This window comes from Xyrauchen texanus, chromosome 4, assembly GCF_025860055.1.
Source record: "Xyrauchen texanus isolate HMW12.3.18 chromosome 4, RBS_HiC_50CHRs, whole genome shotgun sequence".
NCBI classification, from domain to species: domain Eukaryota; kingdom Metazoa; phylum Chordata; class Actinopteri; order Cypriniformes; family Catostomidae; genus Xyrauchen; species Xyrauchen texanus.
The window spans coordinates 19,864,829-19,882,748 of NC_068279.1; the positions used below are offsets into that span (position 1 = coordinate 19,864,829).

Sequence of the window (17,920 nt, forward strand, 5' to 3'; positions counted from 1 at the left end):
ATATATATATATATATATATATTATACAGTATCTCACAAAAGTGAGTACACCCCTCACATTTTTGTAAATATTTGATTATATCTTCTCATGTGACAACACTGAAGAAATGGCACTGCTACAATATAAAGTAGAGAGTGTACAGCTTGTATAACAGTGTAAATTTGCTGTCCTCTCAAAATAACTCAACACACAGCTAGGTTGCCACTGGAGTCCTCTTCCACTCCTCCATGACGACATCACGGAGCAGGTGGATGTTAGAGACCTTCTGCTCATCCACCTTCCATTTGAGGATGCCCCACAGATGCTCAATAGGGTTTAGGTCTGGAGACATGCTTGGCCAGTCCAACACCTTCACCCTCAGCTTCTTTAGCAAGGCAGTGGTCGTCTTGGAGTTGTGTTTGGGGTCGTTATCATGCTGGAATCCTGCTCTGCGTTCCAGACTCCAAAGGGAGGGGATCATGCTCTGCTTCAGTATGTCAGTGTACATGTTGGCATTCATGGTTCCCTAAATGAACTGTAGCTCCCCAGTTCCGGCAGCACTCATGCAGCCCCAGACCATGACACTACCACAATGCTTGACTGTAGGCAAGACACACTTGTCTTTGTACTCCTCACCTGGTTTCCGCCACACACGCTTGACACCATCTGAACCAAATAAGTTTATCTTGGTCTCATCAGAAAACAGGACATGGTTCCAGTAATCCATGTCCTTAGTCTACTTGTCTTCAGCAAACTGTATGCAGGCTTTCTTGTGCATCATCTTTAGAAGAGGCTTCCTTCTGGGACGACAGCCATGCAGACCAATTTGATGCAGTGCCATATATGCAGGCACGAGGGTGAGTAAATGATGAGAGAATTTTCATTATTGGGTGAACTATCCCTTTTAGGTTATATAGAGTTCATGTTACAGTGTAATTGTTAGGAAGTACTGGGTAACATTAATGAAAAACACTTAAGTATGTCTTTGGAACTAATTGTAAAACACTGTAGTGTTAAATGACACTACATGGTAACATTTTACCATAGATAACTTGGGAAATGTTATTAAATTAATAAACTAATGTTTGGGATCGTTACTGTTTAGACGGGCTCAGTTTTGTCCCTGGCATGCTTCTTGACCGCTCAAGAGCTGTGATGAATATGAATTTCTGCTGTTTGAAACGCTTAAACTTTTCATCATTGGAATGCAGTTGCTCTCTTACGTCAGTCTTCTCAATTGGAGCTCTCGTCCTGTTTATAATGGAGGAAATAGTCATGTTATAGTGCCGTTTAAAAAAAAACAGTACTAACAGTATGAACACACTAGCAGGAGACTACCCGTTGAATAAACCAGTTTAGGTGGGATTAAACTATGAAGTTTTGAAGTTTGCGCTAACGAGACATGCAAAACAAATGATAGACAAACAAGGTATAATAATGTTAGTAGTGTTGTTGTCTACCTGTACTAGTCCTTGATAGAGGTGGATCAGATACTTGTATTACTAGTGCTACAATGACCTAGTGTATTTGTTTCGGTGAATTAAAAAAGAGTTGCTTAGCAACAAGCGGCTACCCAGCATGCACTAGACGAGTGTGCGTCTAACGATGGTGATTGGCTGAGTAGGTAACCACCGGCAACGAGTAACAGCTATGCCGCGCGCAGCCAACTAGCAAAATCAACAACATTTCAAGGTAGCATTAAATAGATTTCTTAATTTTGACTCCCAGTTACAGATGAAAACAGCATCTGCTCTTTGTAAATAAATGTGCAGTTAGAAAGTAAAGTTAAATGTTGAGTAACTCCGCTCCGTTATCGAAATATGTTATCAAAACAAATATGGTAAAAAACTAGTTTTCGTGATAAGTTTTATTTGAAAGGTAATTTCGAAAACAAGTCGCCCAACTGAAGTTTCATTTTCAATATTGTGTTTCTTCCTTTTGCTATTTGCAAAAAAAAAAAGGAAAGAGATGTCATTTATTAATTCCTTCAAAAATCAATCCCATTCATCTCCTTCCATAAACACAAGCGCGTCGTTTTTTCTTTTCTTTAAAGACTCTTGGAGATACTTTCATGTGTTTTATTTATTTAAAATTCAGATTTCCAAGAATTTGGCGACCTCTCATTGTCTTGTGGTGTACTGCAGAGATGGATGCAACTGCAAGGCCCCTCAGAATTCCTCCTCAGATGGCCATTTACGCAGAAAAACATGACATATTTGACTTGGTCCAGGTACTGGAATGTCACTAGACAATGTTTAGTAAGTCTTTGTCACCTCTTAAGGCAATTTTGTCCAAATAAAAGACTCTACTATTTTACAGACACTATTGAGAAATTTGATGGTGGACAAACCAGAGGACCCCATTCAATACCTGATTAACATCCTGAAAAGGGACAGAGTCGATGGTAAGATTTCTGCAATTACGCTGTTAAAATACATGTTTTGCAACGCTTACTTGACTAAAGTAAGGTTTTTTTCTTACCACGAGATGGCAGTCTTTTACATAAGATCATGTAAGAGGAGTCTATACAATGTAAAGTTGGACCAGCTGCAAATATCAAAGTTATCTTGTAAAAATGCAGAACTAATTTTAATACTCTTACCTTTTATACACTGTCAGCCTTGATATCAACTAGAAATACATTAGTAGGTTTCAATAACTGAAAGGTTGTCTTGTTCAATTATAAATTGTTAACAACAAATTAATGTTAACAAATATATCAGTTCCAGCACCAGTAATCATATTGCTATAAAAGACTGTCATTAATATGAATTGCTGCTCTTTGAAACGCTTATATTTTCAGTGCCAAAAATTATATTGCTGGGTCCTCCGGCATCTGGGAAAAGAACCATAGTAAGTGTATTGTTTTAATTCCAAGTACGTTATTGAGTAGCTCATTTAATGTCTGCTCTTTGAAATTTGTTTTAAGATTAAGCCATTCTAGTGGTTTAATTATATTGTTTACTGTATGTCTTCTGAAGTGATATTAAGTTACACAGTATGCCGTGCAATGCATTACAGTGTATTGTGCTCCCTGTAAATTATTCTACATATATTTGTTTATTCTGCATCTTTTTTTTTTTCTTTAATTTCTGCAAAATTTCCTCTGACTTGAAACATATTTCAACTACCTGTTACCTGTTGTGTGGCACAGCATGCACTACTCTGAAACCTCACTGTTTCTACACTTGACATGCCGTTTCATATTATCTTCTTTTTGTGTTGACCCAGGCTAAAAAGTTGTGTGAGTACACTCAGGCTATTCACATAACTCTTAGCAATATTTTAAAGGGTGACACTGACCTGACAAGAGCTGTACATCAATACCAAGAGAAAAATCAGGTGAGGTCTCTTTCTCTTTTTCCTCAATTTTTGCCTCTTTCTTCTTGATAACAGATATACGTCTTCTCCCATCAGTATTCTGGAAATAGTATTCATGAGTACCTAAATCATGATATTCATGGCTGCAGTAAAAAAATATTTTCCATTCTTACAATATGGAATAACCTTTCTGTGGGCCCCCTCCTCCAGTCCAGGCCCAACTCAAGCCCTGGCCTGGGGAAAAAGTTCAGTTGTACTCCTTATTGATGGCCTTGATGATATGATTTTTAGATATATAAGTGGAAAAGTTGATAACATTTTCTATATTCTGTGGATGCCAGTAATTTTTGTCTCTGTGGTATTGTTAAGACATACTGTAGAACTGATTTTGTCTGAAGTCTGATCATGCAAATGTAATTCAGGCTAGTTAACTGATAAATCAGGAGAGTTGGATAGAATTAGGAGAAGAAAAGAGAGAGATGTGCTTAGAAAAAGTGAGTCCCAATGGTTTAATTATTCTAATTATTCTCTCACTTAAACTCGCCATGGCCTTGAGTTTAAAATAGAACAATCCAAAAGATTCCAATTATTATCATTTTCATGAAATTCACAAAGGAGAGTGTGATGAAAGGAGCAAAGGATGTCTTAAATAATTAGAAATCCAACTACATATTTGAACGTATCGCTTTAATAATAATTGGATTGTTTTCATGGACATTTGTTTACTAGTGAGAAGGTACCCCACAGATATGTTTTGTTATTGAGCTGAACTGCTAAACTAATGACAGTGAACACAAATGACATGTGTCAGATTTTCTATAGTTCATCCATGCCTTTCCTTTTTGATAGGATATCCTATCTTGTCTATATGATATGAACATAAACCTTAAAGGAATATTCTGGGCTCATTACAAGTTATACAATACAATTGGCATAATGTTGATTAACACAAAAATAATTTGAAATTGTCCCTCTTTTTCTTTAAAAAAAAAAAAAAAGGCAAGAATTTAGGTTACAGTGAGGCACTTAAATTGGACGTGAATGGGGTCAATTTTTTAAGGGTTTAAAGGCAGAAATGTGAAGCTTATAATTTTATAAAAGCACTTACATTAATTCTCTTGTTAACTTTGAGCTCTGAAGTTGTTTAAATGGTTGTTTCATGGTCGATTTAGATGTTTAGGTTTTTAGGAGTACAGTGTTATGTTGGCATTGCAACAAAGTTGTCAAATTTTATATAAGTTTACACAGAAAAGTTTAGTAAGTGATTTTATCACACTTAAATCATGTTAGCACACGTTTTACATCTTGTTGCTATACTTTTGAAACAGTGAAGTTTTTTAACATTTACGGATTGGCCCCATTCACTTCCATATTTAACAGATTTATATTTATATTAACTCAGCAAAAAAGAAACGTCTCTTTTTCAGGACACTGAAAGATAATTTTGTAAAAAAATCCATATAACTTTACAAATCTTTATTGTAAAGTGTTTAAACAATGTTTTCCATACTTGTTCAATGAACCATAAATAATTAATGAACATGCACCTGTGGAACAGTCGTTAAGACACTAACAGCTTACAGATGGTAGGCAATTAATGTGACATTTATAAAAACTTAGGACACTAAAGAGATCTTTCTACTGACTCAGAAAAACACCAAAACAAATATGCTCAGGGTCCCTGCTCATCTGCCTGAACGTGCCTTTGGCATGAGGACTGCAGATGTGGCCAAGGCAATAAATTGCAATGTCCGTACTGTGAGACACATAAGACAGCCCTACAGGGAGACAGGAAGAACAGCTGATCATCCTTGCAGTGACAGACCACGTGTAACAACACCTGCACAGGATCGGTACATCCGAATATCAAACCTGCAGGACAGGTACGGGATGGCAACAACAAATGCCCGAGTTACACCAGGGACGCACAATCCCTCCACCAGTGCTCAGACTGTCCACAATAGGCTGAGAGAGGCTGGACTGAGGGCTTGTAGGCCTGTTGTAAGGCAGGTCCATACCAGACATCACCGGCAACGTCGTCACCTATGGGCACAAACCCACCTTCGCTGGACCACAAATATCCTGGAACTTGCAAGTGCCTCGTTGGAAGAGTGGGGTAACCTCTCACAGCAAGATCTGGCAAATCTGGTGCAGTCCTTGAGGAGGAGATGCACTGCAGTACTTAGTCAGTATCTGGTGTGGTCACCAGCTGCATTGTTACTTTTGACCCACCTTTTGTTCAGGGACACAGGTCTTGAAAAGCAGTTTAATCAAAGATTTGATTAAAAGATTTACTCCGTACTATTAAACTCTCAGGTTATTGATTTGTTGTTATTTATTGTCTGATAGGAGATCCCCAAAGAGCTTTGGATCAAGTTGATTCAACAACGGCTGTCAAAAATCGATTGTGTTAGACGGGTAAGGACTTATTTACTTTTATCTCTTTTGTAATTCACTCAGACCATATGATATTCCTCAACCTGTCTTAAATTCTAAAATGGTGTACAAAAAAACGATTGAATGAGAGACCTAATGTATTTCCGGCTTAAAATCGACATACATCTGCATGTATTTAAAAAAAAAAGATGATGCCCAAATAATGAATTGTATTTTTTTCTTTATTTACACTCAACTCTATAATAAATAATTAGGCGTGTGTGAGTCTCTGCTGCTCTTAAGGAATGCTGGGTTAGGTCTCAGGGAATGTAAGACTTCTGACTGCTGTTGAGAGTTCTCTGAGAAAAACTTTCATCAGCAGGCCCCTCACTGGCTGCCAGTTACATCTCAGAACTAATGCCACTTAAAAGCCTCACCACTGAGGTGTCCATTCAAATACCTTCTCAGATCTCTCACATATTTTCATTCCTGCTTTCATATTTCCATCAAATCACACAATCTATCACAATCTCCCTGATCATCTTTTTCTCTGAAGTGTAAGTCTCTCCTGTACAACCGCACTGAGGAATATGTAAATCAGTCAATTCCAAACTGCATATAATTTTATTCCTTGCTAAACTCCACAAATGGCTATACTTAATCAAGAATCCCATTGCTAAACTTTTTTCGCAAGACATCCTTTAACTTTCCCCTTTTAATCTCAGTACTTGGTGATTAGCGACTCCTTTTAATCTAGTAATGGATGTTTATCCCTTCAGGCAAACTGTCTGATAGTATTTATCAGGTTATTTGATTATTTTCTTGCCTGACAGATCTGCATATGAGCAGAGGATTGAGGTAGAATTTTTCCTCTGTAGATTTAGACACCTGACAAAGCGTCTCTGGGAGCCTTCATCTCATGGTCTTCTGCTTCTCACATGCTTAAATGGGCCAGAGTGCAGAATGATTGACACGTCACATCACCACTGGAGCCTAGAAAGCGAAGCTTAATTGCTTTGCCACTGATGCCTGCGTGTGTGCGCTTGTCTACCTGTTTTTCCAAATTAAGCCACATTGAATGTTAATCATGCCTAATCTAGGTCATCTAGTTCATCTCTGCCTGTCACCGCTTCTCAGGCTGTCTTAATTCATTCTTGCTCACTCTCTCATTCACTCTCTCTTTCTCTCATGAGGCTGCTGTTTGTAAAACTTCAGACTTGTACTCCTGTGTAAAATGAAGATAGGGAGCATAAGAAATGAATAGTGATTTAAAGTAAAATATCAATTTAATGAGTGCCTTTCAGGCCTGGAAAAAAAAGATGGACCCTAAAGTAAATGGAAAAAAGAAGGGAAAGAAAGAAAGATCATGGGGCACATGTCTCTGTCATCCAGATCCCTAATGATGCTTCCAAATAAAGATATGCTGTTTGAATTTGCATGGTGTCTGTTAATCTATTTTCAGGGAGACAGGAAAAATCGAAAGAAAAGTTTGCAAATGAAATGATATTGAAACTCTTTTAGAGCATACAATGCAAGTAATGGTTTACAGAGTTAGTTATCTGAAATGTTATTTTAGAATGACTTGTGATTTAGGAGCAGTTGAAGTTCTATATATGAATTTATATTCTATTCTACTGTAAAGAATTAGACCAGAGGTTTAGACAATTCTATGCAAATCTGAGTGTGTGCTTTCAGTGTACTCTGTACAAATATTAACATCCTTATTATATTATATTACAGAAAATTAGAGCAAAAAAAATGCATTAAAGCACAGAGCCAGTGCTTAGATAAGTGGACAACTAATTAAGATCTAATTGAAAATGTCAAGTGGAGTATTTTGCAGCCGCTTCTTCTGCCATATTGTTGGTCTATTGAGAGTGGGAGCAGTGTGTTTAGATCTGGTAGTGGCATGTCAGGACGTCGCTTCTGCTTCCCTGCCTTGCCTGCTGTCAGGCTGGCTGGTGAAATCTGATCCATGCATGTCCCCCTGTGATAACTGGCCTCACTGCAGATGTTTCTGTCCTGGGGTCTCTGTCTGAGCCCACTGCTACAGCACCATGGCCCCTTTTGATGTGAGGATAAAACGGAATGGAGCAAGTCGCAGTGGGGCTCTGTGTTCGGCGGGGGGGGGGGGTATTGAGAAATTGGTCTAAGGCTTTGAAACCTTTTTGACTGAAGTTGGTTTGGACCTTACCTAAGTCTCCCTGCCAGTCTAATACTTCTGGTTCTCTATAGGTGCATGTGCACTCTGATGTGTTGTGTATAATCTCCTCTTCACCTGATTTCTCTCTTCTTATGAATATTATTTTCATCACCACACATTCTTAGAAACGATGCATGGCAAAACATGTAAAGGGATAGTTAACCCAAAGTTCTGTCATCATTTACTCAAAATCATGTTGTATCATGTTGTTCCATTAAATGGGATATGATTGCAGAGGTTAAATATTTCAGAAAAGTTTGTGTAAATCTGAGTGCACATATTTGTAACCTGCTTACATTATACTCTGAAACATGGACCAATAGCCTTCTAATTTTCCAAATGTTAATTTCTATTCAATTCTACTCCACAAAAAAAAAAAAACTAGAAATAAAAGCACAGAGCCAATAGACAACTAATTAAGGACAATTAAAAGAGATCTCATTCTGAAAGTGAAATGTAGGTTAAATATATCAGACAAAACAAAGTTGTTGTTAACAGTCTCAGTCACCATTCACTTTCATTGTACGAAAAAAAAAAGATACAGTTAAAGTAAATGATGGCTGAGGCTGTCAGTCTCTAATATTCTGCCTAACAATTCCCTTTTTGTTCAATGAAAGAAAGTCAGATTGGTTTGGAACAGCATGATGTTAAGAAAATGATGACAGAATTATCATTTTTGGTTGAACAACCCTTCAACCCACTACACCGTTTACTGCAGAATCACCAAAGCGATACAATTGCAAAGATAAAACACTATCAATCAGGTACAACAAAACTGACCTTTGTAACCTTTGAAGTGGTTGTAAGATTGCTGAAGGGCTAGCTTGTATTTTCCCTATATTCATGCCTGAATGTATTCCTGATTCTGGAGTCTAGAGGCCTTTTAGACAGTCTGCTAATCAAGCCCAGGTCATGGGCTTCCCTGCCACAGAGGCAATCAAATGCTTAATGGGAAAGTAAGTGGGAGGAAACTTGTGCGCAGCGATCAGGTGAAGCAAAGGATAGGTTTGCAGTTAAAGATCAAAGCCTGAAAAAACAAAGGCTGATATCAAACAGACACTAGAAACTCAGCAGCAAAAACCCACAGTTCCTCTGATAATACTTACATCTATAAATGTTTGTTGCATATATTTATTTATTTTAAGATTATTCGCTACAGTAATAAGTTGGCCCCTAACAAGCACTTTTGGGAGATGGTTTCTTTGACTGTTCTTTATTTTACCGCACCATCGCACAGCAAGCCTAGGGATTTAGGAGACTATTAGAGAGGAGGATTTTTTTTTTGTGGATTTGTAGCTTATGAATGATATGCATGTGATTTCCTTTCTTCTTGTGTTATTTTTATGGCTAAGTGAGAAGTGTGGAGAGGTGCTGGAGAATTAGGCACATTTTCAAGGTTTTTATGGATTTAACCCACCATATGCCTCCTGCATAAGACTCCATTTGGGCCAGTTTTACACCTTATTCATACAACAGTTTATACATTCATTATTTCGACTTGTACAGGGGAGCAATGTATATAAATTATTCATATGAAATTATTCATTCAAAGCCTATTACTGTTTTTAAAGTATTTTTCCAGGCAGGAGTTTTTTTTTGCTTGTATGAAAACATTTTTCACAATTTAAAGACAATAGTTGACCATGGGGAAAAGTAACTGAAAGTGCACTCATAGAAATGTAAACAGGAAAATTGTGTATTTGTGTGCGTGAGTGTGTATTTGTCACTTTGTGGGGACCAAATGTCCCCATAAGTATAGTAAAACCTGAAATCTTTGACCTTGTGGGGACATTTTGTCGGTCCCCATGAGGAAACCTGCTTATAAATCATACTAAATGATGTTTTTTGAAAATTAAAAAATGCAGAAAGTTTTCTGTGTGGGTTAGGTTTAGGGGTTATGTGTGTGTATGTGAGATTTGTAGTGTCCCCATAATTCAAATCGCTTAAAAATAATACTAATCTATATTGTTTTGAAAATGTAAAAATGCAGAATGTTTCTTGTGAGGTTTAGGGGTTTAAAATCATTATGTCTGTGGAGAGTCCTCATAAGTATAGCCGCGGTGTGTGTGTGTGTGTGTGTGTGTGTGTGTGTGTGTGTGTGTGTGTGTGTGTGTGTTTTCAATGAAATATTTGAGCTTTCATCAATGTTAAAGGGTTAGTTCATGCCCATAATTTCACCATGTTGTTCCAACCCGGTATGACTTTCTGACTTCCATGGAACACAAAAGGAGATGGTAGCTTCAGCCACCATTCACTTTCATTGTATAAAAAAAAAAAGCAATGAAACTGAAAGGTGACTGAGGCTAACATTCTGCCAAGGATTCCATGATCAACGAAAGAAAGAAAGCTTGGTTTGGAACAACTAAAACTGTTTGGCTTGATGGTGGAAAAGCTCTTAATGTCATAAGCAGAGTTGTACTCTTATGTCACTATATACTAGGCTTAGCATAGCTAAGGTAAGGTACATTGTTTCTTTCTTCTCAAGAGAAGTTTGGGAGTGTAAGTGTACATAACATGCATTTGTTTCTACAGGGCTGGGTTTTGGAAGCCATTCCCAAGACACAAGCAGAGGCACTATGTCTACAAGAAGCAGGCATTACCCCAGATCATGTTGGTTAGTGGCATGTTGTCCAAACACTTTGCTTTTCATAGTTGAACAACAAGAGAGTTGAAATCAGGACTCGATAATGAGACTGGCCAAATGTCTTACTCGCTATCAGTCCCCAGAGAATGTGTCAGACTCTAGCACCTCTTTTAACTCTTTCCTTACAGTGATGCTGGAAGCTCCGGATGTCGTCTTGATTGAAAGAAGCTTGGGCAAGAAGATAGACCCTGTCACAGAAGGTAAAGTCTGTATGATCATTACACTTTCCTTAGTTCAAAGAGTGACACTGTGAGACAGGCAGGCAACACGCCCTTTTGTTAGAGTGTATTTCATTATCTGAGGACATTGACAGCACTCAACCTGTTTGCTGAATCCCAATCGGGCCCCTTGTCCTCAGGGTTTTGGAAAGCCCAGCTGTAATGAAGAAAAGCCAGTGCTCCCCACAGATTTACTGTATGATGGTGTGGATGCACCATTTCCAAATAATTGCCATTTTCCCTTTTGTTTATTTATGATCTCTGTTTATTTTTAGGTACATTCACTGTCAAAATGAAATGCTATAAAGGATGTTTTTTATAATATACTTGACATACAGTCTGTTACAATAGTGCAGTGGTTCTCAACTGGTTTTGCTTCAGGACCCAGATTTTATATTGGACATCAAGTGGTGAATAATACCAAAATTATTTAGCATACAAAAGTAAACAAACGTGTCTTTAAAATCAAATATTGAAAAGTAAATAATAGAAAATAATAATAATAATCTCTGCAGAAATAATGATTTATTGTTAGTTAGCCATGGTTAATTTGAGTAGTATTTGGCTGGTCCTGTTATTCTAACATGGCAGCCTCCATGAAGGAGTCTGGAGTCTTTATCTCATGTTAGTACTTGTGATTTTATACATATATTTAAAAACACTATATATATATCTTAAGGAGTAAAACTTTTCATGAAGAAAAATATTTACTGAGTGCACCTTTAAAGGAATAGTTCACCCAAAAATGAAAATTCTCTTTATCATTTACTAACCATCATGCCATCCCCAATGTGTATGATTTTCTTTTTTCTGCATAAAACAAACAAAGATTTTTAGAAGAATATTTCAGCTCCATAGGCCCTCACATTGCAAGTGAATGGTGACCAGTACTTAGAAGGTCCAAAAAGGACATAAAGGCAGCATAAATGTAATCAAAATTACTCATGTGGGTAAATACATGTCTTCAGAAAAAATATGATAGATATGGGTGAGAAACAGATCAATATGTAAGTCCTTTTTTACTATAAATCTCCATTTTTAATTAGCCCCAAGCAGTAGGTGGCTGAATGTGAAAGTCAATTCCACACCAGAATTTAGAAGTGGAAGTGTAGATTTACGGTAAAAAAAAAGGACTTAAATATTGATCTGTTTCTCACCTACACCAATCATATCTCTTCTTAAGACATGGATTTAATCAGTGGAATTGTATGGATTACTTTTATGCTGCCTTTGTTCTTTTTGGGCCTTCTCAGTTCTGGACACAATTCACTTGCATTGTTTGCTCCTGACCTACAGAGCTGAAATATTCTTCTAAAATACTTTGTTTGTCATACACAAATCATACACATCTGGGATGGCTTGAGGGTGAGTAAATGATAAGAGAATTTTCATTTTTGAGTGAACTATACCTTTAATAGATAATGTCATACTGGACATACAGTGCATATATTGGAGTTTCATGTTTTCTTTCTATGTTTCAGATGTGTATCATGTGACCTTTATGTGGCCTGAAAGTGCAGAGGTTGCTAAGCGTTTAGAAAGTCCCAAGACACTTATGCCAGTGGAAATGATAGCTAAAAAGCTGCAGGAATACCATACAGAAGCCCATTCTCTGAAGCGTATCTACCACTGCTGCCTGAAGACCATCAATGCTGACCAGCCCCACATAGATGTTTTCTCACAAGGTAAACTTCATCACCCTTGTACGCTCTGATTCCAGTGCTTACCACCTGCTTTTTCCACTTAATTAGTGTTTACAGATATTCTTGTCAAGCCACAGAAATTTATCTTACATGGGATTTTCCATACATTTGTAAATACTACCAACTGTGCCAAATTGTAATAATTTGTTTATATTATCTTATTTTATTTGCATATTTTTTTAAACATGAATCCTTAATTTTTAAAGTTCAGTCAAGTAGAACTTGAAGTTACCGTTATTTCCACAATAACTCCTATAGTCCACTTCAGCAAGTATGTACTACATTTGTTTACTTACCCTTTTTAAGGCAACTGGTTTGCATGATTTTTAAAGGAATAGTTCACCTAAAAATGAAAAATCTCTCATCATTTATTCACCCTCATGTCATCCCAGATGTGTATGACTTTCTTTCTTCTGCAGAACACAAAGAGCTGAGATATTCTTCTAAATATCTTCCTGTTGGAACATACAACGCAATGAATGGTGACCAAATCTTTGAAGCTTCAAAATGCACATAAAGGTGGCGCAAAGGCCACCAGTGGTTTAATCGATGTCTTCTGAAGAGATCCAATTGATTTTGGATGAGAACAGGCCAAAATATAACTCCTTTTTCACTATAAATCATCACATCAGTAGTTTCCTTAGCGATCATGATTTCAAGCTCAATTACACTTCTTAGACCCATCTAGCGCTCTCCACATGCATCAAGAACTAAGAAGTGCAATCAAGCTTAAAACCATGATTGTCCCTAGAGATTGCAATGACATGATGTACAGTCAAAAAGGAGTTTTGGGCTGTTCTCACCCAAAACCAATTAGATCAATTCAGAAGACATAAATTATACCAGTGGAGTCTTGTGAATTACTTTAATGTTGTCTTAATGTGTTTTTGGAGCTTCAAAGTTTTTGGTTCTCATTCACTTGCATTGTATGGACCTACAGAGCTGAGCTATTCTTCTAAAAATATTCATTGTGTTTTGCAGAAGAAAGAAAGTCATTCATCTGGGTAAATCATGAGATAATTTTAACTATTCCTTTAAGGTTAGCTACTAGATTTCACAATATTGGGTGCTATGCTGTGAATCGAAAACCTTGGCCATATCTATTAAAAAATGTCTTGTGATGGTAAAGGTTAGGTTCAGATAGGTCACAAAATTTCATTTAGACCTTTCCAAACATTCATTCTAATATCATTTACTCATCTCTTTGCACCATTGACAATTGTGTTGAACTAAGATCTACTGCCCCTATTGTTTGGAGGTCAGTAGAGCAGCAGCTGCATTCAGAGGCCGTGATTGACCTGCTTGTCAGGCACTCTGCCAGTTGAGGAGGTTGCCTCAGGCGGCTCTGCAGGCACAGACTATCCCGTGAGAACCTGGGCAGGGATGAGCGATCTTCACCAATTACATTAAGGGCCTCTGAATACAACCTGTCGAAATATTAGACCACTCAACTTGACAAAATAATTCTGTCACTTTCCTTCCTTTAGTTGCGAGATAAGGATAGAGCTGGGTGGTGAATATTTAAACTCTCTTTTGCAGACATAATTTTGACTAGCTTTAGGCAGGTTTATGTATTTTGTAAAATTCATATCACAGTTTTTTATTTTAATACAGATGCATATTTATCATAGGAATGAATGTCCATGGAACCTATATCCAGTCATTCAAGATTACTGCTAGCATTTTTAGAGATGTCATAAAATCCAACCTCTGTCTTTCACTACTTTATCACTAGTTATATCAAAGTATTTTGCCAGCTGCTTTTTTCTCTTCAAATTCAGATTATTTACATTGTTATTTCCTCTTCCATTGCAGCAAATGTTCTCTTTCTCAAAGAAATTGGGCTTATCTGTTGGGAAATAAAGGCACATTGATTCTCATGGCACATTAGTATTAACATTAAAATGCTGTGCTGAGAACCTATTAAGTAAACAACTCTGTAGCCTAATGGCTTTGTGCTGTGGGCTTCATTTATACATTGTAAATTGTAGATTTAGCACAGCATGCCACTATGCCTTAAATCTTTATTTACCCACACCTGTTTTTCTTGATAAATCTAAATGGAGGATATTAAATAAATATTTGTGAAAATCTCTGCTATAAAACATTCATAAACCTGGAGCATACAGCAATAAGGCTGTCATGTTAAATCGTGATTAGCGTTAATTCAGCATGCGGTTTGATTATAACATTGCTAGTTTCCCCTGACTTAGCCTTTTAGCACATTAACATGTTTTGCATATTAAGCATTTATCATGTTGTTGTATAACAATTAGCAGCGTAAAGGGTTGGATGAGAGGGACTCATTAGGTATGATTTGGCTGTTGTTAATCATCCTCTATTAAAAAGGAAGCCCAGCACAGGTTCCAGACAAACAGCATTGTTGTGAGTGAGACCCAACTGCAAACAGATGGCTTTGTTGAGGATGTCACACTACAAGCAAATGCCCCTGTGGACATGAAAGGAAGACTCTAATGATTAATTAATCAAGTGGCTTTATATTCAGTTTAGTGATAATCTCTGCTTATGATCTGATCGAATGGGCTTTAAGAGGAGGCTGTCACTAGCCTCGCAAATACGCTCTATTATCTTACTCATTAAACATTCAATAGAGTATATCTGTGTCTGCATTGTGTTCTGTCACTGAACAATTACCATAGGCTTAGACAAAATTATATTTCACCTGGAAACATATGTTTCTCAAAATATTTCTGACACACATTTTACACTGAGTGGAAGTGAGTGTGCGTGTAATTGGATTTTTAAAGTAATTAGTTACTGTATTCTAATAACTTTTAGGATCCATGTGATGCATTACATTTTACATTCTTGTAATAAAATCACAGTTACTGACTTTCAATGAAAGTAATTACATTTAAGTACATTACTTGGGTTACAAATAAAAATTAAAAAAAATATTATTTATGTGTACATATGGATGTTTCCATTTATTTCATATGTAACGTATCATATGGTTTTGTTGTATCTATACTACAGCGCTAAACTACGTTCTTTCTCGACATCGCTCTGCGTCGCCCTACACTCCCAGAATTCTTCTGTTTGGACTCCCAGGTTCAGGGAAGAGTCTTCAGGCCAAACTAATTGCTCAGAAATATGGTGTTGTCAATAGTAAGTTCCTCCACAATTGTAAACCTACTGTTAATTCTTGTTTGTCACTATTTCTGATTATGCAAAAAGACAATGTCCATCAGCTGTCAATATTTGCAAGGTTATACAATTTCACAGTTAAATTATACATTGTTTATATAAAACTGAAAAAGTGACTTTCCTCTGTTCTGTCACAAATCTCTCTGTCGTTGTAGTTTGTTGTGGTGAGCTTCTGAAGGCTGTGTCAGCTGATGAGAGCCATATGGGGGAGCTCATTAAACCCTACCTGGAGACAGAACAGCAAGGTATGCCTCCTCAACTCCACTATACCTACTGCCAAATGGGTCAATCACACAGAACAAGTGAATCCTCAGCCTTTAAGCTGACTGTGGAGTTCTGTTTCCTGTTTTTGACCAAATAATTGGACCCCCTATAGCCAGCATGGTCTAGTCAGTAAACATGTTACTAAACACGATGTGTTATATTCAGATCAAATTGTTTTCAGGTATTTATAGTCTGAATAATAATATCATTAATTTAAATCTGAAGTGTGTAACTTTTTAAATTAAAATAGTTTCTCCTATCCCAGCTTAATGTAGAGACAACTATCAGGAAACCATTTGTATGTTGAACTGTTGCTCTGTGTCACTGTCAAAACATGTCTTTGTGTGTTTGAGCATCCCGAACAGCCCGATACAGCAGCATTGACTCAATCAATGGCGTGATATTGTGAGAGGGCCAGCTGTTTATTGACCATTGGTAGACAGGGAAGTGTTCTGGAAACTTGTTTGAATACAATCATTGTTTTTGCAATTTGGTTTGTTGACGCTTGTTTAGAAATTACACACTTTAGCTGTAGTTCTGTAATTTAGCTGATAAATATTTTGATGGCCTAACGTCAAAATATTTATCAATCTGTAAAGGGGTTTGTTATGAGCCTACCTCTTCATGCTGTAAGAGGTAGGCTCATGCTGTTAAGTGTACTGCACGTGTTAAGTGTATTATTTACATTGCAATACCCATAAATGAAAACATAACCTAATTTAACACATTTATTTACAGTTCATTCCTTGAGCATCAATAACTGTCTCTCTTTTGTAAAAATAAGTACAGTATGTTTTGTAAACATGAATATGTGCTCACTTTTTTTTTGAAGTGTTGTAATTGTATGTGGCAGATTTTGCTGCTCTCAGTGCCCTCTTGGATGGAGTGTATTTTGAAACCAAACCGGTGTGGTTTATTTTGCAGGATAGGAGAGCGCAAAGAGCGCTATTATTCATGCTCATGCGATTTTCTGTAACTCTCTGTCTGTCCTTTCGTGATGAAGGATGAGATCGCCTGTGTGCCCTTACTTGCCTCTTCTGCACGATGGTGCCGCTGTGTTTTAATGTGCTGGCTAATGTCATTTTTCCCACCGTGGCCTACATTAAAATCAATGCGACATACCTTATAAAAAGCATGGAGGTTGTCTATATGACTGGGTAAGATGCACGTAAATTGTTGCGTCCAACATTGTTGAAATTTACAATTGTACTTCAGTTTCTTTGCGGGGACACCGCCTTCACCTGCCATCATGTCTATTGGCTCGCTTTCGGGTTAAACTTTCCGCGACTGCGCAACTGGGTTATACTAGGTTGCCAGGTTGAGGTGACAAATGGGTTGAAATTGTAAATGGTGTGTGGATTGTGTGAATATAATGCATTTAATACAATCTGGCAACTGATCAACATTAGACATATTGGTCCGATTAATAATAATAATCGGCGATTATTCATAAAGGAGTTTGGGCCATGCAAATTACGGGAGTTTCCCGGGAGAAATAACAAACCGGGAGGGGTCCGGGAGATAGGGCTAAAAAACGGGAAAACCTGGGAAAAACGGGAGTGTTGACAGGTATGGGTCCCACAGGGCTCCATTCTGGGGCCACTTTTATTCACTATTTATATAAACTGTCTGGGGGAAAATGTCTAACATGCATTTTTCCATTTTTATGCAGATGATACGGTTATTTATTGTTGTGCAGCTACCATTAGGAAGGTGTATGAATGCTTGCAAACTGCTTTCGATATAGTGCAAGCACAGCTTTATCAATTAAAGCTTGTGCTTAATGCAGAGAAGACCAAAGTAATGGTTTTTTCAAACTCAAGGAAAAATTAGTTAGACCTGAATATTGTTACTGATCAGGGTAAAACAATTGAGGTAGTTTCATCTTATAAATATTTAGGATTTTTAATTGATGATCACCTTTCTTTTAAGCTTCATATACAGAATATAGTAAAAAAGTTGAAATAAAAGCTAGGTTTTTTCTTTTGGAACAAATCTTGTTTTATTTTGTCTGCCCGAAAAAAGTCAGTCGATGCCACATTT

The 17,920-nt window shown here is 37.1% G+C and overlaps 1 protein-coding gene across 2 annotated transcripts in view; it reads left to right on the plus strand.

Annotated features, from left to right (window-relative positions):
* Positions 1-795: 795 nt before the first annotated feature.
* The window catches only part of LOC127639459 (adenylate kinase 8-like), a 28,035-nt gene continuing 10,910 nt past the window's right edge, over positions 796-17,920 (plus strand). The window contains exons 1-11 of one of the 2 annotated variants that reach the window (XM_052121515.1): positions 796-837; positions 2,078-2,210; positions 2,300-2,384; positions 2,784-2,833; positions 3,212-3,322; positions 5,651-5,719; positions 10,413-10,494; positions 10,653-10,724; positions 12,224-12,427; positions 15,443-15,574; positions 15,769-15,858. In XM_052121515.1, coding sequence (XP_051977475.1) covers positions 824-837; positions 2,078-2,210; positions 2,300-2,384; positions 2,784-2,833; positions 3,212-3,322; positions 5,651-5,719; positions 10,413-10,494; positions 10,653-10,724; positions 12,224-12,427; positions 15,443-15,574; positions 15,769-15,858 — 1,042 coding nt within the window. In that variant the 5' untranslated portion in view covers positions 796-823. Of the gene's footprint in view, positions 838-1,593; positions 1,673-2,077; positions 2,211-2,299; positions 2,385-2,783; positions 2,834-3,211; positions 3,323-5,650; positions 5,720-10,412; positions 10,495-10,652; positions 10,725-12,223; positions 12,428-15,442; positions 15,575-15,768; positions 15,859-17,920 lie in introns of those variants that run through there. The other variant, XM_052121521.1, reaches the window with a different exon arrangement.